Here is a 22,574-nt window from a genome sequence, read left to right on the forward strand (position 1 = left end):
CTCTCTCTCTCTCTCGTCTCTCTCGCTCTTTTCTCTCGCTCGCTCTCTCGGCTCTCTCTCGGCTCTCTCGCTCTCTCTCGGCTCTCTCTCTCTCTCTCGGCTCTCTCGCTCTCTCTCGGCTCTCTCTCTCTCTCTCTTTTTCTGCTTGAGAGGGGTACGTCTATGTTGGTGGTGAGGCAGTGGTGGTGGTGGTGGTGGCGGATGGATTTGCGTTGCGGGGGGGAAGGGGCGAACGGCTGCTGTAGGTGCTGATGTGGGCGGTGGTCGTTAACAACACGAGCTGTTCAACAACGGGTTGACGTCAACACCCCCAGCTGGCCGCCGCCTGCCTTTGGCCGTCTGAGCTGCAGCTCTTGATATAGATAGAGCGGGGGGACTGCGGACGGCTGCTTCTCCGAAGGACGGGGATGAAGGTGGGCGCACCTCGATGACGGCCCTCACCCGGCCCATCAACTTGACTCACCAGCGCTCGCTCGTTCACGTGCCGCCCTTCGCGGACTAGATGTCGGAGCCCATCAGCCCCGAACACCCCCTCTACGCCCAAATGATCATGCAACAACAACAGGCGGCCTACGATGCCTACTATGCCCAGCTTCATCAGGTTTGATACCGGCCATGCTTTGCGTCTATTCCCAACACCTCGCTCAGCACTCATGCCACATCTTGTTTGTTTGTGTAGGCACTCTCCGCCAACACGTCTCCCCCGGTGGTCCAGCCACCTGCCGAAAAAACACGTTGGTCTCAGCCGCATTTCTCAAGCTCTCGCCCCGACCCTTGATTCCCGAGATCATCTCGTTCACTCGTTGTTCTTTATCATGCAGATCATCTCACCCGGCACTTGCTCGTAGCGCACGAAGCGGCCATGACCGGAGATGGTGAAGCCTTGACAGCCCTTTTCCGCAGCAATCCTCAAGCGCTCTCTGCCCCGGTACAAATGCCTGCTGTCCTGTCTCTAGCACACACCGACCCGCATGCCCACCACTCCACTCCGCATTCGCTGCTCGACCAACAGCTGGCCATTGAACAGTTGTGACGTGGTTCAATAGGATGACCATGGACGCATGCCCCTGCACTACGCCGTGGCCTACGATCAAGCTGATGCCATCAATGTCTTGTTGCAGGTCTTGTCTTGCTTGATTGTTCTCCTGTGGTGAACGGCCAGATCATCGGCTGATGATGTCCGCCCCCGCACCGCTCAGGCACGTGTCAAGGTCAATTGCGGGGATGCCGAGGGCCGAACGCCACTGCACATGGCAGTGCATCAAGGCAATGTCGTCATGACCAAGACGCTGCTGGCTGCCGGTACGCCTCGCCATGATTGTCAGCCATGTGTTCTGGCGCGTGGCACCAGACCCCGGTGACCCTGCTTCACCTCATGATGGCTCCCTGTCATGATGTGTATCGTCCAGGTGCCAAGGCCACGGCCCGCGACGCACACGGCCGGATACCGCTGCACCTCGCCGTGGCACCAAAGGTCCGGTCCGCCTGCAGTAGATGGCTCTTTGCTGCCGTTACGCTTCGCCAGTTGCTGTGTTCCTCACGCTGGTGTCCTTGAACCAACGCTCGCCCCAGGGCACGGAATGCGCCAAGTTACTCCTCTCGACGCCCGCGCGCAATCAGATTAACCAAAAGGATATGCAGGGCATGACGGCTCTTCATTGGGCAGGCTACCACAAGCGGCCCAACCACACCAAATATCTCCTGCATAAAGGTGCCGACGAAATGGCTCGTGACAGTGAACTCAAGGTTTGTTCTGTACCGTCCAGGCTCCCAAACCCCATCGCGCTTAAAAGTGGGACATGCGGCCCCCACTTTCACCAATACAGCTCCGCAACCTCTCAAAACTTCATCACCCACCGCTGGCCCTCATATTCGATAGTCACCACTACATTGGGCATGCCAAAACGGTTCACCCATGTGCGTGAGCCTTCTCCTTTCCAGGTGAGGATCCCACAGCCTCGTCCCTTGTTGTTCTTCTGGGCCTTGCTCGGCCTTTTGACCTTGGCGTCGGCCTTGACTTGTGCGTTTGCCGTGCATAGCCACTCAGCAAGTCTGGTCAACGATCAAGACAGCACTGGTACAACGCCGGCGCATCTAGCCGCTGGCAACGGGCATGCAAATGTGCTCAAGGTCAGCCCTCGCAACCTAGCCACCTGCCTGCTGACGAGCTGGTCGCACAAGTAAGCCTTGGCACATGACTGCCACTCAACCTCCACTCTTCCTCAGGTGCTAGCAAGGTGTCCTGGAATCGCTCTCGATGCCTGTGATCGCAATGGACGGACTGCACTGCACTGGGCAGCAGCAGCGGGGCATCAAGCTTGTGTCGCTGCCCTCTTGGCCTTTGGTGCTGACCCCTCCATCGTGGATCAGAATGGTGCCGTAGCGCGTGATTATGCCATGCGCAGCCAAGCTCCCAATGCACAGGCGATTGCACACGTATGTCGTCCACGGCGCCAACCCTGGTTTCAAGTCGGCAGACTCTGATTCTTATCATCGTGTTGTGGTCACCTCATGCTTGATAGGAACTCTTCACCGCAGAGAGCCAGCTTGAGGCTGGAGATTTTCAACTCCATCGCTTCCGCACGTACGCCGCTGCATTCAAGGCTCACGCCGCAGTCTTTTGTGGTTGCGCTGCATTGACCCATGTTTTGTCGATTTGCCCATGCATCTTCACCTATCCAGGAATCTGAAAGTGCCAGATGAACTCACCGAAGTGGATGTTCTCAAAGTGCGTGCCATCATTCCCATTCTCTCCTCCCTGTCCTGGCAGCCATTGATCTTGGGCACCACCTGCCATTCTTGACTTCATTACATGTGCCCAGCCATCGCCGCGAAGCCAAGGCATGGCAAAGGCTCTTGGAGCTGAGGTGGGGCACAGTGGGCGCGTCGGCGTTAGTACTGTTGCTGCTGCGCAAAATCACCATGCTCCATCCGGGACCAAAGGCACGGTCGATTCTGAGGTAGATCTACAGTGGCATCCAACCCGAAATTCTGATTTTTGTGCTGTTTTGCGCAGCTCACGCGAGCGGAGGATTCTGCATAGGGGATGCGGCTCTTGGTCCAACCACCATCCCGCAATGATCTCCGAGGCTGGCGGGAAGCTTTTGAAGCACAGACAGCACTCGCCACGCGGCAGCAACAACTCCTGGCTCGGCAAGAAACAACTCTCCAGGAACTTCAGGCACAGCTGCAGGTTGTGAGCCAAAGCAATCAGCCCGTTCCACCAAACCTCAGCGACACTTTGGCCCAGCAACTTGAAGCGGAGAACAAGAGGCTTTCCGAACAGGTGCTCAGACCATGCTGCAGCGGAGCAAAGCCCCGCCCTTCCCCCGTGGACATTGCTCTTCTTGTTATTGATCCTCCTTGTGCTTCATCCGCATAGGTGGCCGCGCTACAGGACAAGTTGGACTTGGCTGAATCACAGCTGGTGAGATGCAATTCTCCTCCTCCAAGCATCCACTTTGTGCTGAAAGTGACACTGGCATGTGTGGCATTAGATCAAGGCTAAACGACGTGCTAGTAGTGCGCCGCTGGACAACGCGAGCGCACAGCAGCGGACTCAAAAGCTTGAAGTGAGCGGCCCCCGCTTGTCCTTGACTTGTGCTGCTACGTGGTCGTAATTAAAACCCGGGATCGTGTGGTACTTAGGCCGAATTAAAGGCTGTCAAGGCGGCCAATCGACGCGCGCGTGAACGCATCAAACTGCTCGAGAAGGTCAGAAGATATCGGCTCGGTTCTTGGCTTGGCTGCGTGCATGCGCATGCTTTCTGTGTCCAAATCTGACCTTGCTTGCTTCTTGGTGCATTGCCACAGCGACCCTAGGTGGCGGACGCTCTCGCGATTTGTGTTTGTACTGTCGTGCCGTGCGCATGCTTTTACCATGGGATTTGAGCTAGATCTCCCTCTGTCTCTGCTATTGGGCCTTTCGAGCTACAGAGTTTGTTATTTGCCATTTTAGGTAGCCAGTTCTTATTTACATATACGCAACAAAAATACCCCAGACCCCCTGCCCCTTGTTTTCGGTTTTTGGTTTGTTTATTGCCGACTCATCGCTATCCAGACCTTGCACATGTCGAGTGGCGCTTTGCTTGTTCCCATTCGAGTGGCTTATCCTTCTTGTGAGTTTTGCCAGACATGCTAATTTGACATCCGCATAGAAAATGTGCCCTTTCGGCCGAACATCTAACGCGCCCTGGCGCGGCTGCATGCAGTTCTTTGATTCAAAAAGGGAGTGTACAAGGTCAATTATCGGGCGCTTATGTACAACAGGTTAAAGTCCAACACGACTGGGGCTTGCCAACGAAAGCCTACACAACCAACTCCAGGCAATGAACATCAACCAAATTCTTTGACAACTCGACAGCAAATCGACAGCAAGCCGCCAGCACAACTTTTACTGTGTGCATGACTCGAGAGCTGATGGCACACTCTGCGAAGTGGATGAGCCTAGAATTATGGTTGCCCAGCATGGCGGCGCTGGCGAGGGCCGTTGTAGCGCCTACCACGATTTGCACCAGGGCCGCCAGGCTGCTTGCGACGGTCCTGAAAGTGGTAGCCACGCTGCAGTGAGGTGGAGAGAGAGACCTGCAGCCATTCGTGAAGGCGTGCTGGCGGAAGCGGAATGTGATCCATGGCCACCAGGTATTCGTTCCACTCGGTCATGCGCTCAGCCTCCTTGCTGGCCTGCAGGATCCTCTCCACCAGCGCTTCGGCCGGCACACCAAAGCGAGCGTCACTGCTGAGTAGCTGCGCATGTAGCTCACCGCGAGACGTCACCACTGCGGCCATATACTTGGCAAACAGACTGAGACTACGCGAGACAGCAGTGTGCTCAAAAGACTTGCTGAGACGCTCGTCCATGGAGCAACCGTCGGGATAAGCCAGTGCTGGCTCGTTCTGGACCATCCAGCGCACGTTGCGGATGAAGGACTCCTCGAGAAAGGCGCGTGATAGCTTGTCCCATGAGCAGCTGGAGAAGGGCAGCAGACTGAGCAGTGCGCCCAGGTTGGGCTCGCTCTTCTTGTGGCGGGCTTGCTCGCCACAATAGATAAAGCTCTGGATTCGGGCCGTAATGCGCTCAGCAATGCTAGGTCGCTCCTCGATGAGACGGTGCAGCAGGCGCCAGATCTGCAAATACCCCTCGATAAGTCGAGCGGAGAGGCGTGTGCGCGTGTTCATCTGTCGGCGGGACGTGTCCTCGCTGGCACGGAAGGCCTCGGCCACGGTGGAAGAGAGGAGCATGCCAAAAATCTTCATGACGAGACGCTCACTGATAGTGGAGCGAACCGTCATGCGCGCAAACTCTCCCAGCTCTGTATCGTCATTCATGTCCATCTGCAGCAGCGTTGCGTTGATCAAGGGGCGGGCACGTTTGTAGTGGGCCTCATTAATGTAGAGGGGCAGGAAGTAGTTCATTTCCACCTTAAAGATGCTCTTGCGAAAGCCCATCTGCCAGGCCTCATAGCTGATATACTCACAGGGCGTGCTCACAGACATGAGGCCTCCGTGTCGATTGCGCTTCACATGAATGCCAATACCCAGGATGGCGTCGTTATCCGGCTCGAACAGGTGGCTGGCGTTTTCCTGAGTTGCAAAGCAGCAAATATCTCGAAGAATCTGCTGGCGCTGCTCACCCGACACTGGGCCATCAATCGTATTCACATCCAAGTTGGGGTGGGCAGCGATGTGGCGGCGCTGTGCCACGTGCTTCTTGTTACAAGTGTCGTGTCCTGGTGCCTTGGCTGCACCCGAATGTTTGGTGACTGCGGCGGCATAACTGAAAGTGACCGGTGGGGCTGGGTCGGGCTTGGAGGGCTGGTCCGCTAGATCGCTTGCCTCATCACTGTTGCTGGCAGCTGTGATGTCGGTCTGCTTGTCTGCACTCACGGCTGGGTCTAGTGCGCAGTTGGTCCCTGCTGCGGGCGCGACAAGCTCGTTTGGTGGCGTGACGTCACCGGCGGAGATGCGCTCTTCTTGTGAAGACGGCACGTCGATATCCGCGTTGCATGGGGGCTGCCATGTTGTTGTATTGGTGCCAGAGTGGCCACAGGCACACTGCACCTTCTGTGCAGCGGTCCGGATGCTTTCGAGGTCACTGGGGCTATGGTCGCTGTCGTAAAAGAGGAAGGCGTGGATGTTGAGCAGGACAGAGCGCATCGTGTAGGCGGGCGACCAGCTGGCAACGTCTTTGCTCCAATCGGTGTGGATCTCGTTGTAGTCTGAGAGAATGGAGAGACAGAGGCGGCCTTGGCTGTTCTCGACACCGTGCTTGTACCGGAGGGTGGAGTGGAAGCTAGCAGATGGGGCCCTCATGGGGAAGTCTTGGGGAAAGGTAAAAGTGGCGTGGATGGCCGTATCATGCAGCTTATGGTCGGCAGAGAAAAAGAAATTGACGTGCCATTCCAACATGTTGTCTTCGCAGGCAGTGACGGCGAACAGTTCAGAGGGCTCACGCATGATTTCGCGCAGATCGCGGCGCACGCGCCGCAGCGCTATGGATGCCATGTTGCTGGTCTGTCGCGCCTTTTGTGCTGATGGCTCAAGGTGGCTTTTGGTAGAGCAAAGAAGGTGGCGGGCTATCAAAAGGGCAAGGGAGCCAAGTTCACGACGCCAATGTGGTGTGAATGTGAACGAACAATGCCAGGAAGAAAATGGGACCTGTCGCCGGCGTCTTGCCACGGTTCTGACCATCGCGATCACCTCTTCCACACAATGTTCCACATCCCCACGAGCGTTTTGGCAACACTTGGCTTCTGCTTCACAGGCCAAAGGCAAAGGGCAAGGGCGGCTTGCGTGTGGAGGGTGGGGAGTTCAAAGCGCAGGGTTGATCTCAGCCCAAGCACTCGTTTGTATGGGGCGCTTCACGCCAGCCAATACCTCACAAGCATACTCGAAAGAGATCGGCTCGTATTGTCAGCACGTCAGAGGATCGGTCTTTGCACCTTGTGCTTATCTCCAGCCATTATACAAGTTGTTGATGCTGACAATATGGATTGTGAAGAGGAAATGAAGGATATTGAAGATTATGGGTGAATTAGAGCATGTATAGTGTATAATATCTATGAGTTTATGCTAGTATTCATCAACTTAAAGTAGATATACGTGTAGTTGTTGGTGTTAGTTTGTGTAGTTACCGTGAGTCGTCATGATGTGTGAGTAACTTGATCAGCAATGAAAAGGCTGCGGGCACGCGACTGATATTGGCCCTTCGAGCACCTTCGATTCACCACGTCAGAGAAAGGGTTTGGCGTGCTTCAGCGGCCGGTGAACGCTTGGCGCGTTTGATAAACATGTCGATACGTGACCATTATCATCCTCTTTCAAATTGGGCAATCTCGCTGGCAGCCCCAATCCCCTCGCCAGAAGGATCGTGGGATCAATATCGGCGGTGAAGAGCACACGAAGCAAAAGTGTTTCCTTTGCAAAATAAGATTTTTGTTAAGTCTGCAACACGCGAAAGACGTTGGAGGGCACTCGGGAGGGAAGGGTGGACAGCAAGACAACCCGCCATTAGCCAGCAGCCGAAAAGCTAAGAGACACGGACACCACAACTAACACAGAGCCCAACAAGCGCGCGGAAGCTCGTGATGAGCTCACGACGCGCTGAGCTGATCGAGACGGAATACAACAAGAGAAAAGAGAAGAGGAACAAGGTGAAGAAAGGTAAGGGAGTAATCCTAAGCGGCTGCCTGCCACAATGGGCGAGGCAATGGCAATGGCGCCTCTAAACCCTTGGACGATCCTTTCCAGGGAGAAAGGCCAAGAAGCAAGGTGCAGAAAGACAAGACAAAAGAGACAAAAAAAAAAAAAAAGGAGGAGGAGAAGAAGAAGAAGAAGAAGAAGAAAAGGGAAGACGGTCGACTTGCAAACGACCTCAGGTGGCGTCCAAGGCCAGGTACACGAACGAGACGGGCGACAAATGACAAGACACAGACAAAGCGATGGATGGTTTCATCAGCAGAGCCAATGGCGCGACGCTTAGTGCTTCTTCTTCTTCAAGGACTCAACGACAATGATGGCAATGATGCCGGCTACGACGGCCACAATCACGAAGAGGCACAGAGCCTTGCCTCGCGCGGATTTCTAAGGCGCAATAACCAAGGAGAAGAAGAACACACGAGAGGAAACATTGTGAGATCGATGACCAACCAAGCCCAGATGAAGGGGTCGCGGAGAAAACACGAGCGTGCCAAAAGACCGCTCGAAGACCTGACGTGTAGCGCATGTGGCGCAGGCATGGCCATGTCAAGCAACCATTACCTGGTATCGCGAAGCGCGAGTCAGCTCTTCGACACCCTGTTCGGTACGACTGGCCGTCGTGGTCAAGTTGGCCTCGATTGAGTCTGCAGGGCGGCAATCGTGAGAAATGGCAAGCTACGGATTCTGCGAGTCAACGGTGGTCACAGCGGACGGCTGGGAGAACGCACCCAATTGATCACCCTGCTCTTGCACAATCTGCGCCAAATCTTTGAAGATGTCGTTGACCTCCGTCCTGGATTGAAGAGAAGAGAGGCATGAGACGCGAGACTGTCGCACAAGGCGGGGTCGGCACTTGTGTCCAAGCACACACGTACATTTGAGACTCGAGTTCGCGGATGCCTTGGTTGCGCTCTTCAATCTGGGCCGTGCGATAGTCAACCTCCATATCCAGTTGCTGTCGGCGATCGTCCTCGATGAGGGACTGCTTTTCCTCGGGACCCTGACCGTAGCCCACCGACTCGGCCCGTTCTCGGGAGATGGTGGCCTGCTCCTTCTGCAGGACGGCCTTGTAGGCCACCTTGAACTGATTAGCCACGGCCTCTAGATCCTTGCGCATCTTAGTTTGCTCCAGGCCACGATTCTTGCGCTCTGATGCTGTGCCGCCGTCCAAGCGGCCAAACTGCGAGCCATGGCGGCCAATGCCAAGATGTTTTGTCAAAGCAAGTTGGGCTAGAGTGGTGCAGCGCCGAAATGGGTGGGTGGCGCGTCACGGAGCAGCACCGGGCTAATACGCTGACCTGCTTGATCATATCGGTAGTCTCACGAATAATATCTTTGCAATCTTCGACGAGATCTTGGAGCTGGTGGTGTTGCGTTGCACAGCAAGGCGCAAATAGGTGTGAGGAGGTGGAGCATGAGTTTGATCCACGGAAAAGGAGCTGAGCCGTATTCAGCAAAAGCTGCGCACGCCACCATCTGTTCCCTCGAAAAGAGACAGGATGGAAAATAAAGGAGGAAGATATAGTCACCGACACGAGCAAAACGCTCGCGCCACAAGAGCCGTGGCCAACGACCCGCTTTGAAAAAGGTAGTTTGCACACAAAACGACCCTCATGTGACAGTAAATCTGGCACAAAAGTCCCCCTCGCCAGTCTCATGGTAAAGAGACGACAAGGTCTTTGAATGTGCGGTCCACGAAAAAAGACACAAACGACACTGGCCTCGAACTGAAACCAACCTGTGACATGGTCTGGCGGCCATCACCGCGGGTGCCGACCACCCGGGTCAGTTTCTCAATGTTGCGCACTATGCTCAAGGTTGAGGCAGAAGCGGGAGGCGTGAGCGACATCGGGCGAGAAGAGCGCTAGGTCAGAAAGGCGGGGCGTCTAGCTCCAGAAACACCAGACGAGGCAATGTAGAAAATCGGCCAAGCTACCTTTCTTCTGGATGGAGAAGATGTTGGTAGTGATGGTCTCGCTGAGACGGATGTATTCCGTGTCGCCATCGCGAGCTATTGAGAGGGGCGTTGGAAGGAGTGGCACGTCAGTTAGCGGTCATTGGGCTGCCTTCCCGCCATCACGAACGCCAATCGAGTGCGCTCACGGTGAACCGGCAAGCCGAGGACATACATTGATAGCGATCCATGGCGCGCGGTTACCACCAATCTTGATCAAATCCGAAGCACAACAAAGAGTCAAAGAAGCGTGCTACGAATCAGGCATCCCGGCCATGTCAACCAGAGTGAGACCGGCACAGGCAAGTTGTTCCCATGATCGGACCCCGAGTTGTTGCGGTGTGTGATGCGAACGATCAAGATGTGTTGGCACAGGATATTGAAGCCACGTCCTTCCGAAAACACACACGCGCGCATACAGAGCACGAACAGCAAAACAAAACCAAGCACCATGATACGACCATCCTGTGGCAGGAGCCATGGTCCAGTCCCCGCTGGCGCTGCCGTTTGCAACCGCCATGCGAGCACACGTACCGATGCCCTTGGAGCGCGAGTTAAAAAAAAAGCGGGGGTCAGACCAACGCTCAACCATACGTTCGCACCCCCTTCCTGGGAGGGAGGGCGGCGATGTCAGCCGAGTTGAAGTTAGAGGAGTGTATTGAGTTTATGATCTTCATGCGTCGAGTTGGACTTTGGACGAAGTTAGAGAGTTGGGTTTATGAAGCAATAACAAGAGAAGATGTAGATATCATAGTGTGTATTGTGATAAAAGATGAATAGAAAAGTATAGTTGGGGTCGATGTCATTTCTAGGATCCAAGGGTGTCCTGCTGTTCACCGTTTGACCCCTTTTCTTCGTTATAATCGACATATACCTATGATTTAACGACGGCTTCCCCGACATCAAATCCACACCAATAAGCTTACTTAAAACTTCAATTCTTCAAAAACCCATCATTTATCTGCATCTTCCTGATAGCCCTCTATCTCGTACGTTATAAAAGGAGCTGCTCACCAACCTCTGCCTCAGTCGCTGCCTTTAGCTCAATCTCTAGCCTTCTCTCTCGTTCATCGCGTCTCTCTGACCTTCCATTATTTTGTCGTTCAATCTCATCGTCCTTGTTCTCCCTCTCTCCGCCCATCTCTCCCCATCTCTTCATCCCCGTCTCTATCTCTGACTCTGCATCACTGTCTCTCCTCTCTCTCTCTCACTCTCCTTGTTCAACAGCAGCTCCTCCTCCTCCTCCTCCTCCTCATCAGCTACAGGGCGCCGACGCTTCCTGCTCATCGTCGTCGTCGTCGTCGTCGTCACCGTCGTCGTTGTCGTCGTTGTTGTCGTTGCTGAGGCGGTTGCGGCTGGTGGTTGGTGGAGCGTGGAGAGTGGCTGGGCGTGGCTGGTGGCCAGTACGTCTTGGCTCGTGGCCTCGACCCCCACCCGGCTCAGCGATTCGTCAAAAGCGCATTGGAACACTTGGTACTGCCCCGAGCGGGTGCCCGCGCCCGTGCTTGCGCTTGCACCTCTCCACGAGCAGGCAGTGTAGAGGCGTTGTGGCGAGGCTGGCGAGACTGACTGGTCGGCTGGCTGGCTGGCGCGCCTCGATCCGGTTCCTGGACCAGGAACCAAGGTGGGCGGCAGATATTTACATGGCCAGCCCCTGCGCCGCTGCTCCTCCGCGTCCAAAACTGGCCCGTGGCCCTTCAGTGGGTCGCCAGCTGACCTTGTCCTAGCTACCTTGGCTCGCACCTTGGTGCACGCCTTGGCAAGGCCCATCTGACTTCTCGCAGCATCTTTCGATGTGTTGCCTCTTTCGGCCGACAATCTGCGCGCTTCACGTTCTGCCCAGGCCAGGACATGATCCACAAAGGCCAGCTGGCTACATGATTCCAGTCGCTGCCTCTACCACCCCTCTCCTCGACAGCTGCCTCTAAGCAACCGGGTTACCTGTATTGCGGTCTCCCTCTCCGAAAATGGACTTTGAGGAAACGCTGCAAAACAGCGCCCTCTTGCGACAGGGTTACCTCACCAAGCAAGGTCCGCCTCTTGCTACTCCCCCGCCACTTACTTGATCTCATCTTTCCACCTGCCCCAAAAGCGGCCTCTCACCATTCTTGCGCCATTGGCTTTGCTTCACCTCAAAGGTGGCTCGATCAAGACCTGGCGCAAGCGGTTCGTCTGCATGCTTGCTCCCGCAAATCATCACAATCTTGCTGTTGCTAACAAGCGCCATCCGTCGTGTTCCTCTCTCCCCTGCACCTCACCTCTCTCTCAGCTGGTTTGTGGTGACCCACAATGAAGAGTACCTGAGTTTCTTCTATTTCAAGGCACCGCCTCAACTCCATGCACCATCGACCAAGCGCTCCAAACCTCTTGGTCAGGCTGGTTGAAGGCAACACATCGAGTCGACGGCGCACCACGCGCCTTTCAAGTCACCGCTCACGCTGTTACCTCGCCCCGCTGCTCCTGTGAATGCACGTCGTTAGGGAGTTTTGCCTTGCGCGTGGTGGAGTGCTTTCGCGTCCTCGAGCCCCCGGCCTCACCATTGTCCAAGCCCGTCATGGAGGTGATCACGCCCCGTCGCAACTATCAAATGACCGCCGATAGGTTGGTAGCCCTGATTCTTCGATTGCTCCAGCAAGCCAAGTCTCTTTCCTCGAGGGATGCCTTCACCCTTGGTGGTCATGCTTGCAGTGAACAGGAGCTCCGTGAATGGGCGTGGACCATAGAGCGCTCCATCGGCATTCTGCGGGAACAGGTCTGTTTTGTAAATCGCCGCGTGCCTCTGCTTGCTCTCCATCTCATTGCAAGCGGTCATCATTCTCACTGACACGGTTTGCATAGAATTCAAGCCAATTGTCCGTTTCTGCTCCGCTCTCGCGATCTGGCTACCTCAAAAAGCGCGGTGGCAAGCGCAGGAATTGGAAAACTCGCTGGTACGTGGGCGCCATGTCAGGCCGCCTCCGCCACACCATCTCACATGTGTCCCGTGTTCGGCGTATGATGCCCTCTTCGCAACCCGCGGCAGGTTTCAACTGGAAAATGGCCGCTTCGAATATTTTAGCATTCGTGAAAATGCGGGCGCGCCCCTGGGAAGCATGGACTTGAGTGATATCCAAGAGGCCACCCGTGTCTTTCACCCCGAGTTGCAGTTTCAGTTTCACATCCGAACCAACGTAGGTTATTATTTTTTTTTTTTTAAATCTTCTTTCAAGATACTCGTGTCTCAGCGCCTCACTGCGTCATTGCTCATCGTGGTCTGCCTGCCAATGGGCCGCTGCCTTGGGTGCAATCAGAAACGAGTGTACATGCTACGGGCTCCTAACGAGGGCGAGCTCCTGGACTGGCTTCGGACTCTCGAGCGAGCGGGCTGTTTGGTCGGCACTGCCGATGCCTCATCGGCCACCATGTTTTACGATGATGTTGGCGATTCCGACTCGGACGATGACGGCAGTTCTACTGCCCTTGGCGCTGCCTTGTCTGCGGTACGCATGCTCTATCAGCGCCCCACTCAGCCAGACAGCGCCCTTCTTGGCCACGATCGCCGCTCTTTCTTTGGTGCTTGCAAATCGCGAGATGGCCCTGAACTGTGGCTGCCAATCGCCTCACGCATCTACCCCCGCGCCAACGTCTGCTTCCCTTCATGCCTTCCAAAGATTGCGGACCGCGCGTCACCCGATGTCAAAGACAACTCCCCTGATCGCCAGGTGCGCAATCCTCTTTTCGTTTGCCCCCTCCCCCCGTTACTATGCCGTGCTGCCACTCCCTTCCTTCGCCACTTCCCCACTTTTTAGTTTCTAAATCTTCTCAAATGTTGTTGGTGTAGAGTGGCCTCGTCAAGCATCGTGCACAAACGGCGGCAGTCACCTATGGCAATCTGGCCGCGCCCGTGAGCGACCTCGACTTTAGTACCTTCGACTCCTTTCAAGATTTGCATAAGTATCTTCAGCCCCAATGCCTGGTTGTTGCTGGTCTCAAGGGAGCCGGCCCTGGACCTCGTACTCCAACCCTCGCTCGCGCTACAGTACCCGATGAAGCCACTCGCATGCCGCCCGGTGATGTGACCGTGAGTCTCGAAGGAGGCAAGCGACGCTCCGTCACCCTCCGTACCACCATGGATGATAACGTGCCTGCGCGTGCTGCCACCCTTACTCCACTCAACGAAGCCCCTCATGCATTCGACGCGGCCGCCAATGTTGCCTCCCGCGACCCTGCAAGAATGGGTGCCGCTGCCGCTCGCTTTGCGCGCACCAACCCGCAAGAGTGTCAGCTCTCAAGCTCGGGTCGCCGCCTTTCACGTTCCGCGCAGGACATCCGCGCGCCCTCGGCCGCGGCCAGCCTCGCCAGCACCGCTGACGACGCCCCACCTGACCGAAGTCGAAGTTTCAGCCTCAATAATCCCTTCAATGTTGACGAGCTTCGTAAGGCTGGTTATCGTCCAGATGCCAGTCTCGGCCATTCGCCTGCGTAGCAGCGGACCCCTCTCTCTCCGCCCCCATGCCAGTTTGTCTGACTCAGCTCGACGTGTGTTCTTGAATCTCGTTCTTCTCTTGAAACATGCGTGCTTTTTTCCTGCTTTGGTCCGGGTCAAAACTTCTACATGCCCCCAGCCGAGCAAAAGGCTGTCGTGTGTGTGTGTGTGTGTGTGTGTGTAGCTGTCCTTCATTCATTCGCATTTTTAACCCAATTCGTTGTTTCAATCCATCTTGGTTTATTCTGCTCTGACAATCTGACGAGTGCGGTACGACCACCTATCCTTTCAATCCAACCGTCTGACGGAAGATGCGGTCATGTGCCTGTTCGTCATCACAAAAGTCAGCGCACAGATGATGCGATTCCAGCCACGGGCCATCCTTCTGGTCATCGCTTTAAGCCAGTCGCCCGTGCAGCATTCAGGTTCGTTCCAAGTATCAATGTCTTCTAGCACGCGGTTGAGGCGTGCAGGGCTGCCTCGTGCAGGCGGGCTAGCACGCTGGACCCCTGCAGAAACACACCAATGCGCATGGGCACCAGCCATGAGTGAAGGCGAGGAGCAGGCATAGCTGTCGGGATGTCGACAAAGAGCGCAATGAGTGTATGGCAATGTACCGTCGACAGTCGTTTGCACGCCTCGCTCGACTGTCGGCGCGATGTTGGCGTTCCACAGCCCGGTGCATGATGTCGCTTGATGGAGTTGAAAAGGGAATGCTTGCGCGAGCGAAAACTATCGCCGGTGCGACGACGCGGGGCCCGTGGGGTGGGTTTCTCGGCCCAGGCCACCTCGGACAGTATTTGGTGAAATCGTGTGTGTGGGCCTGCAACATACCCGGCCAGGCAAACGTGAGCACTCGCAATGTTATACAGCGGGCATCATTGTTGCGGTGATGGCGAGGGACCGCTGCACGCACCGTAATTTGGAGGCTGGTGTCTGGCAAAGGAGACAGCATGGACACTGTCATAGGGGACAGACCCTCGCCGAGAGGTCGTGGAGGACATGCCTGTGACCGAGGGTACTCTGCTATCCGTGCTATGTCGACTCGGTCGGTGCGACGCTACTTTGACAAACGGGGCCGCCTGCTGCTGGATGGGAGTGTAAGGGCGAAGGTGAGCGGGGAAATGGCTTCAGCCCAGAATATCATTCGGACGTGCGCTTGTGACATGGGATACATACACGAGTTGAGAGGTGAGAAGATCGTCGCGACTTGGCTTCGACAGCCTGCTCAAAACCATCATCCCATTCGAGGTCTGAGTGTGGATCCTGCGTCAATAGCAACTTGTCAACGGCCGCGTCCACTTGCTGCTGGGCATTCACCTCCTCCCAGCCAGCCAGTTGCAGACGGATACTGTCGCGCAGTCGCCTTTTCTCGTTCAGCGCGGCATCAATACTGTTGGTTCGCTCCGTCCGCATGCCCTTATCCTCTGCAAAATCAGACGAGGCGTGTGGCTGCCGCACCAAGGTGTTGGTGTGTTCAGAATCTGCGCCAAGCCTATTGACGCAAGGCAGCTTGGTCCCTGGCCTACAGCTAGTGGTGCTGCCGACTTTGGCGACAGGGTCCGTGCTTCCTGGCCTTCTTGCCGGGGGGTCGGTAGCACTGAGAATTAGACTAATCTCCGAGCCCGTGCCAGATCCAGGAATTGAGGGGGTAAAAACGCGCGAAGAGTGGGCCGAGTCGCAGCGCACGCGCATGCTGTGACCGCTACCTTGGGCCTGGATCCGGGCCACCGCCGCGCGCTGTTGAAGGATGGCCAGAGAGCGAGATTGCGCATACGGCGTTGTGCCTTGCTCGTCCACCAGCGAGGAGCAGGAAGACCGTGCCAACTCAGCCTGACGGATTTGCAACGCGCGTGACAAGCTGCTTCCGTTCGTTCCTCCACTAGACCGGACTAGGGCGGTGCCACCGGGGCGTATGGCAGCTGGCAGGTTAGTGGTGTGGGCAGAATGCACGTGGGAAATGAGGCCAAGATGATCTGGTTCAGGGTTGTTGGGCGTGGCTTGCTCATCTTCTCCTTGCTCCTCGTTGAGCGGCGCCAGGCTTGATCGTTGGGAGCGACGCATGGTCCGACGATGAGAGGCATTGGAGGAAGCTGAGCTGGCTTGGCTGAGTTTGCGCAAGGGCTGGCCCAGGGCCGCTTCAAGCTCTTCGAGCCCAATGACCGTCACACCTTCGCCCTCCGAGGAGTCAGAGAGAGCCACGGGCGGACGGGTGTGGCCGCGTCGGATGGTTGGCGAACGCCCATCGTATTCTATTGAGGGCGGGTGCGGATGCGATATGGTCATGAGTTGGTGTCAAGAGGGCAGGGGGCTCTACTGGGGCAGCTCGCCCCCCTCACAAGCAACTTTGGCAAACGAACCCGTGCGCAGGGGATGTGCGCGAGGAGGTAGCTGCGGTGGATGCTCGCGGCGAGGGCTGCGTGGGCCGGGGGTGCTATAGAGAGCATGGGCGTCCTCCAACCGCTGCTGTTCGGCCTGGGCATCACGGCGGATGTCTGAGAGATAGCGACGTTGGCGCTCTAGGCGTTGGCTTGTCGAGTCGATGGAACCGCGAATGCTTGCGTAGGGGTTGAAGGAGTGGGGGTCAGGAATGGGTGAGTCGGCGTCCCCCTCACTTTCCCCACCACTTATGGTTTGATAGCTGGAATCCGCGGTGTGGTCTGTCACATCAAGCATGTTCCGAAGAACGAGAACAGCCGAGCCAGGGACGGCCGGCAGGGGTCCCTGGCGACCGTTCTGGACCAAAGCTGGAGAAGTGGGCATGCCGCTGTCATGTTGACCGGTCTCCTCAGCGAGCGATTCGGTGATGCGGGTGGCACGGCGCAAACGTTCGTTCTGGTACGAGTTTGGCAGCCGGTCCCAGGTGCTGGTTGAGGCCGTTTCCACCTGCACAGACCCAGGGCAAAAGGATAGGTCAGTCACCATGGATTTTCGCCAGTAGATGTGGGATGCTGTCTAAAAGTGCGTGGGGCAGGGCAAGCCGTACTTCATAGATGCAAGTGCCATCGGCGCTAACACGCGAGCTCTTGCGTCTGCAGGCGGTCAAAGGCAAAGTACAAGGGATGAGCAGCATTCTGGTGCACAACTCCAGTGCACAGCGTGAAGAGGACCCGCTAGAGAGGCTCTTTGGACAAAGCGCGGAAGAAACGGGACGGGGCGCTCAAACATGTGTTTGTTCACCTGGAATGCCGCTGCCGCCGGCTGCTCGCATGGCAGCAGCGAAACATGTTACGACTAGAGCGGGAGGTCGATATGGGCAGCCCTTTGGAGAAGGAGTGTTGGCAGCCGTGGTCACGTTCGCTACGGATGAAACCTTGCCAACAAGGAAATGGGTTGTTCAGGTTACTTCTGCTGCGGGTTCCTGAGAAGGGGGCAGGTAGCAGATCTTGAGGTGCCGCTTATCTGCGACTCGGACGCGAGCTGGCTCAGCGGAAGCAAACGGCAACGGGCCCCGTCGAGCGCTGCACGGCATCAGAGAGTGGCGAGAAGGAGGTTGGTCAAGCATCAAGGTCCCGCGTGCGTGGGCTTGAGGATCAGATGCAACAGCGCCAAGTCCCCGCTATCCACATGAGAATCAGAATCCCACCGCGACCAAACCACACCCGCAAAGTGGGCGGGAGAATGGCACATCGTCCAACACCCACAGCAAACCATGGTGATCATTCAGGTAGGCAACAAGAAAAACCAGACAAAAGCACGAAGCAAGCCAGCCCAGATCATAGGGGGAAGCAAAGAGAGCGGAGGAAGGAAGGAAGGAGGGAAGGAGGAGGTAACGAGAGAGAGGGGCGGGCAGGAGGAGGGTCCGATACACGGGGACGGAAAATGTAGGAATGTGACTTGAGCGGACAAATATGGTCATTATTATCATCATACCCCTCGTAAGTAAACGATATGTTGCTTGTAAATAGTATGACAATATGTTCTGGTTGGAGGGGTGTAGTTTACTTTGAGGATGTTTGTGAAGAGGCGAAGGGAGTGAGTAGTAAAGCGAAACAGCGAAACAACTTTCCGTCACATCTCTTCGTTGGCTTTGATTTATGCTTGTCATGTCTCTCAAACTTTCGTCTCTCTCTCTCAAACTTTCGTCTCTTTCTCTCTCTCTCTCTCTGCGTTTTCTTCTCCGCTTCCGCCTCTCAATCTGTCCGTGGGCGGGCGGTGGGGTGGATCTGGCGGGTCGGGAACGTGAGTTGTGCGGTTGGAAAGAAGCGACGTGAGAGACATGGCCAGCAAGGCGACCGGCTGGCAGGTGCGTTTGCGTTACCCAGGCTTTCTGCTTTTGGTCACTCACTGTGTGAACCGTTTCCAATTTGCTGTTGAGACGTTGGGATCTGGACTGACTGATGGTGCCCAATCAATGCATCCAGGGTGCGGCCGGTGGCAAGGCCAAAGCGGCGGGTGGTCGCATCGGCGGTCGTGGTGGAGCCACCATGGGTCGAGGAGCTGCGTTGGGGGGACGTGGCGGCGTGGCCGGAGCCCGCGGTGGCGCAGCCGGGGGCCGCGGCGCCAAGGCCACGTTGGGACGAGGCGCCAGCATGGGATCGGGCCGTGGAGGAGGTCGCGGCGGAGCGGCTGCTGGTGCTGGGACGGGATCAATGCCCTTGACTGGGGCCCGGGTTGGACCAGGTGGCAGCGCGACACAGCGTGGGCCTGCTGGTGGCAAAGCGGCCTCGAGTAAAGCAGGATCCACCAAGTCCAACAAGGTGACATCTGGCAAGGCAAGCTCCAGCAAGGGGGCAGCTTCCAAGGCGACCGGAGCCGGAGCCGGTGGTCGTGCGGCTCCCAGCAAAACCGGGGCTACGGCTGGTGGAGCTGCCAGCGGCAAGAAGCGTCCGGCGTCAAGCAGCCAGTATGTTGCAACCTTCAGCAGCTCGTCCGATTTAAATCTGCCTCAGCTTTCTGCCTTTGCTCACCACGACTGACCTTTGTACGGCAGGAGTAGCACACCCCCGTCGAAGACCAGCAAGTCAGCGGTGAGTTGATTGGCCGCGGCCCAAACATGTCGGCGACTCGTGAGCAACGGTGCTCACGGTCTGCATCGCTTTGAACATCCTTGCGCATGTTAGGGAGGAGGCAAATCCAAGGCGTCCAGTGCTGCCCATGCCGCCTCCACCAGGTGAGCCTCCGACTTCAGGGGAAGAGGCATGACCTTGTCTGTTTGTATGCCACTCAGAAATGCTGGCTCCACTCACTCGGTCTCATGTCAAGCAGTGCCAAGTCGGGCGACAGCCAGGTGGCTGATCGTGCTGGTGACAATTATCAAACGGAAATTACTTTTATTGTGTAAGCGATGCGGTTGCAGCCTGCATTGCACGTGTATCGCACTGACAAGTGCCCCTCACTTTGTGCCGGTCAACCACTGCTGCACGGTCCGCGCCAGTAAAAAGAACCACAACCATGGCAAGGTGCAACCAGAGGCACTCCTGTTGATAGAGGATTGCCTGCGCTGCTTCATGAAGCAATTGGTCTGTGTATTTGCCTTCAGTCACCCTCAGCCTTCTTTTTTTTTTTTTTTTTTTTTTTTTTTTTTCCCGTTACTCAGCAAAGGGTGCATCATGGTGTTCACGCTTCACTCATGTGCCTTTTCTGCTCTTTGTCTGACTGCTATTGCCTCCGGTAGCTGCATGCTGCACGCGATGCAGCAAGGCTGCGAGGTTCGGCCTTGGTGGGTGCGACCGACATGACCTTTTCGCTTCGGCATTGTCCAGCATGGCTGGCCCGCATCTCGCAGCTGCTGTCCTTCAAGAAAACGGTCTGTATGCATGGTAGCTGACCCCTCTTGCGTCTCCATCGGGCCACGACTGATCATCCAATTCCAACTGCGTAGTTGCGTGATCAGCGGTGTCGCGGACAGCATGGTGGCGTCCCTCAGCAAGGTGCAGTTTGCTGTTCTTTTGCCCCTTTTCTTGCCTCGTGTCACCCTGTTGCCTGCCGGGAGGCTCAGTTTGATGGCATGCCCCACATTCTTGGATTCTGTAGACTGGCTGCGTGATCCTTGGAACGAGGCCACCGAGCTCACGGAGTTGGCCATGCCTAACGGTCGCATGCCGTTCCCGCCGGTACGTTCAACCTGGCGCCTTACAAGCACAGGGGCCGGGTTCAGACTACGCATGCGTGGGGTGGTCGATTGTGCTGGTGTGCCCGACTGGGCGTTGACTGAGGGGACACTTGTTTGTGCTGGCAGGACGTGCTCAAGGAGGCGGTCCAAGACCGCAACCTATTTTTTTCAACATCACTGGATCTCAAGGAACGCGCCTTTCGCGAATTCGTGCCGTATCGCAACAAGGCTTCTTTCATCTGTATGTTTGGTCTCTTCTCATGGCCCTGAAGGGTTGCACATGCAGGCCTGAATAGCATCCAGTGTTCGGCCGATCCTCCATCTTGAGCTTACTTTGTGTGCTTCCTGCAGTTCGAAAGGTGGAGCGGTTTGAGGCTTGGCTCAAGACGGCCATGAACTCGCCAGTGGAGCTGGCAGATGAAGCCATGGAGGTTTGTTTGTGGTTGTTGTTGCTTTGGGCGGCAGGCCTGGTGGTGTGAATACAGGTACCAGATGACACATGATATCATCAGTTTTATGCACCGCATGGGAACTCGACTCGCTCGCTCTCGCGGCTTGAATTTTCTAGATGTCTGCGCACCTGTGCGGCGAGTATTGCGCCAAATTGGTCCGACTTGCATCACGCATTCAGGTATGAGTCAATTCCCTTTTCTCTCGCCGTTGATGCCGCACACTCTGGCGGCGATGGCTGAGGTTGGTTGGTTGGTTGGTTGGTTGGCTGTCTGTGGCCGGATACAGAATTTGATCCTGCAACAAGACAAGACCGAGGCGGATGCAACTGCCCCGGTTCCAAGCAGCGCCATAGCAAGTGTTGCCCCTCAAGGTGAGTGCTTGCTGCAGGCTTGCAAGCTGGCATGTTGTGATCCGCCCTGACGCCCAAACTGGACGCCCGCCCGTGCAGCAGGTGGCCCTCCCACCATGGCCTTGCAGGCCGCCATGGTCGCTGAAGCCAGTCGGCGCCTCGATATGAGCAACTGGTTCCATCTCCGTCCAGCGCCACTCCATCTGTGATTGTAGAACTTTGACGTGCTTTTCTGTGAGAGATTTCGCTGCTCGCACTGTGTGCCTCCTTTTAGCCGAATCTCGCCTTTTGAGTTTTGAACAATTATAATTCATCTGAGCTACGCGCCATTGCCTCTCATCTCCAACCGCCCCCGGCTGAAATTCAGACGTGGCAACACAAGCACATGTTCCACAAAAAGCGACGGGCACCGACTTTTGCCCGCGGACTGCACACTACGTACACACGTGCCAAGCGTAAAGAAGTGTGTAACGGAAGAGAGCCAAATGCAACATGAAATGAAAATGGGTGAAGAATGGATGGAATGTTATGGAGAGAGTTGAGAGAAGTTAAGAGAGATTGAGAGAGATTGAGAGAGATTGAGAGAGATTGAGAGAGATTGAGAGAGATTGAGAGAGATTGAGAGAGCTGTTGAGATATTTAAAGAGAGATTGAGAGAGGTTGAGAGAGGTTGAGAGATTTTGAGACAATATTGAGAGAATTTAAGATCCACGCCACACGGGTCCGCCCCTTTTTTGTTCTGCTGCTGCTTGTGAGGGCGGCGGTCGTCACGGATTGATGATTTGACGGGACTTAACCCGAAGACCAGCTCCTGTCCATCCGTCCGACTGTCTGGCTGTCTAGCTGCCTGGCTGTCTGGCTGTCTGTCTGGCTGTCTCGCTCTGTGCGTGAGAGTGTCTACTTCTCTATGTGAACGGGTGGTGGCAGTGCCTTTCGCTCCCTGCGTAAGTTTCTTCATGATCAGTCGTCACACTTTCTCTCTCTCTTCGCTCTCTCTCTCTCTTTTTTGCGCCATCGCGCGATGTCTCATGTGGTCCGATTTGACCAAATCTGCCCCCCGCTGTCGCGCTTAGACCTGCCTCTTGTCATCCGCGCGCAGGGCATCTGCGCATACCCGTTCATCAGGCGAATTTGACCGTTTTTGACGACGTACGTCCCCACCCTTGATGCGGGCCTAGGCCTACAACCAATCGTCCCATCAGCGCTGCCGCTTGCGCGCTGCTGCTCCCTTGAGATCCTGCTTTTCGCGCTCGCCTTTGCTCGCCTCTGCCGTTCATGTCCTGGCTCGATCAGTCCACCGTTTGTCGTGGTCTTATAAGCGCCTTTTAATGCCTCCCCGCCGACGCTCTCACGATGATGGTGCCTCTCGCTACTCACTGTAGGCGCCATGTCGCCTACAATCATCTTGATTGTGTCCGTTGTGGGCGGTGTGGCCTTCCTGGTGGCATGCGCCGTCACCTGGTACTGGTTGCACATGCGCAAAATGACCCGAGCTTGGAAGGGGGAGGACGAGCATGACGAGGAAGCGCGCACGAACAAGGTCAAGAAGAAGGCCAGTAAAAAGCCGCAAAAAAACCCACCGTCCGCCGAGGTAGCAACG

The 22,574-nt window shown here is 56.1% G+C and overlaps 6 protein-coding genes across 6 annotated transcripts in view; 3 read left to right on the forward strand and 3 right to left on the reverse strand.

The window, feature by feature from the left end:
• Positions 1-1,061: 1,061 nt before the first annotated feature.
• On the forward strand, positions 1,062-3,508 carry MONBRDRAFT_9363 (uncharacterized protein; the record flags this gene model as incomplete). Its single annotated transcript, XM_001746983.1, has 6 exons — positions 1,062-1,121; positions 1,200-1,302; positions 1,526-1,746; positions 1,942-2,130; positions 2,227-2,436; positions 3,383-3,508. 6 exons carry the CDS (start codon positions 1,062-1,064, stop codon positions 3,506-3,508), a joined length of 909 nt encoding a protein of 302 aa, XP_001747035.1.
• A 751-nt stretch (positions 3,509-4,259) lies between these two features.
• Positions 4,260-6,504, reverse strand: MONBRDRAFT_37627 (uncharacterized protein; the record flags this gene model as incomplete). The annotated part of the gene is made up of 1 exon (XM_001747113.1): positions 4,260-6,504. One exon carries the CDS (start codon positions 6,502-6,504, stop codon positions 4,453-4,455), a length of 2,052 nt encoding a protein of 683 aa, XP_001747165.1. The 3' UTR covers positions 4,260-4,452.
• Positions 6,505-7,977: 1,473 nt separating this feature from the next.
• Positions 7,978-10,793, reverse strand: MONBRDRAFT_26630 (uncharacterized protein; the record flags this gene model as incomplete). The annotated part of the gene is made up of 9 exons (XM_001747114.1): positions 7,978-8,082; positions 8,260-8,342; positions 8,427-8,491; positions 8,574-8,878; positions 8,997-9,059; positions 9,437-9,504; positions 9,635-9,709; positions 10,187-10,261; positions 10,667-10,793. The coding sequence occupies 9 exons, from the start codon at positions 10,791-10,793 to the stop codon at positions 7,978-7,980; spliced, it is 966 nt and encodes a 321-aa protein (XP_001747166.1).
• Positions 10,794-12,206: 1,413 nt separating this feature from the next.
• On the forward strand, positions 12,207-14,117 carry MONBRDRAFT_9366 (uncharacterized protein; the record flags this gene model as incomplete). The annotated part of the gene is made up of 3 exons (XM_001746984.1): positions 12,207-12,404; positions 12,862-13,353; positions 13,473-14,117. The coding sequence occupies 3 exons, from the start codon at positions 12,207-12,209 to the stop codon at positions 14,115-14,117; spliced, it is 1,335 nt and encodes a 444-aa protein (XP_001747036.1).
• A 449-nt stretch (positions 14,118-14,566) lies between these two features.
• On the reverse strand, positions 14,567-17,042 carry MONBRDRAFT_9367 (uncharacterized protein; the record flags this gene model as incomplete). The annotated part of the gene is made up of 4 exons (XM_001747115.1): positions 14,567-14,940; positions 15,034-15,205; positions 15,297-16,369; positions 16,478-17,042. The coding sequence occupies 4 exons, from the start codon at positions 17,040-17,042 to the stop codon at positions 14,567-14,569; spliced, it is 2,184 nt and encodes a 727-aa protein (XP_001747167.1).
• A 1,207-nt stretch (positions 17,043-18,249) lies between these two features.
• Positions 18,250-22,574, forward strand: part of MONBRDRAFT_37628 (uncharacterized protein) — a gene marked incomplete at its 3' end in the record, with an annotated part of 11,877 nt that continues 7,552 nt past the window's right edge. The window contains exons 1-10 of the mRNA XM_001746985.1: positions 18,250-18,363; positions 18,482-18,963; positions 19,051-19,087; positions 19,735-19,879; positions 20,094-20,173; positions 20,299-20,413; positions 20,524-20,603; positions 20,741-20,803; positions 20,911-20,995; positions 22,357-22,565. Of these exons, the coding sequence (XP_001747037.1) occupies positions 18,337-18,363; positions 18,482-18,963; positions 19,051-19,087; positions 19,735-19,879; positions 20,094-20,173; positions 20,299-20,413; positions 20,524-20,603; positions 20,741-20,803; positions 20,911-20,995; positions 22,357-22,565 (1,323 nt within the window). The 5' untranslated portion in view covers positions 18,250-18,336. The remainder of the gene's footprint in view (positions 18,364-18,481; positions 18,964-19,050; positions 19,088-19,734; positions 19,880-20,093; positions 20,174-20,298; positions 20,414-20,523; positions 20,604-20,740; positions 20,804-20,910; positions 20,996-22,356; positions 22,566-22,574) is intronic.

This window comes from Monosiga brevicollis, genomic scaffold (assembly GCF_000002865.3).
Source record: "Monosiga brevicollis MX1 MONBRscaffold_15 genomic scaffold, whole genome shotgun sequence".
Lineage (NCBI taxonomy): Eukaryota > Choanoflagellata > Craspedida > Salpingoecidae > Monosiga > Monosiga brevicollis.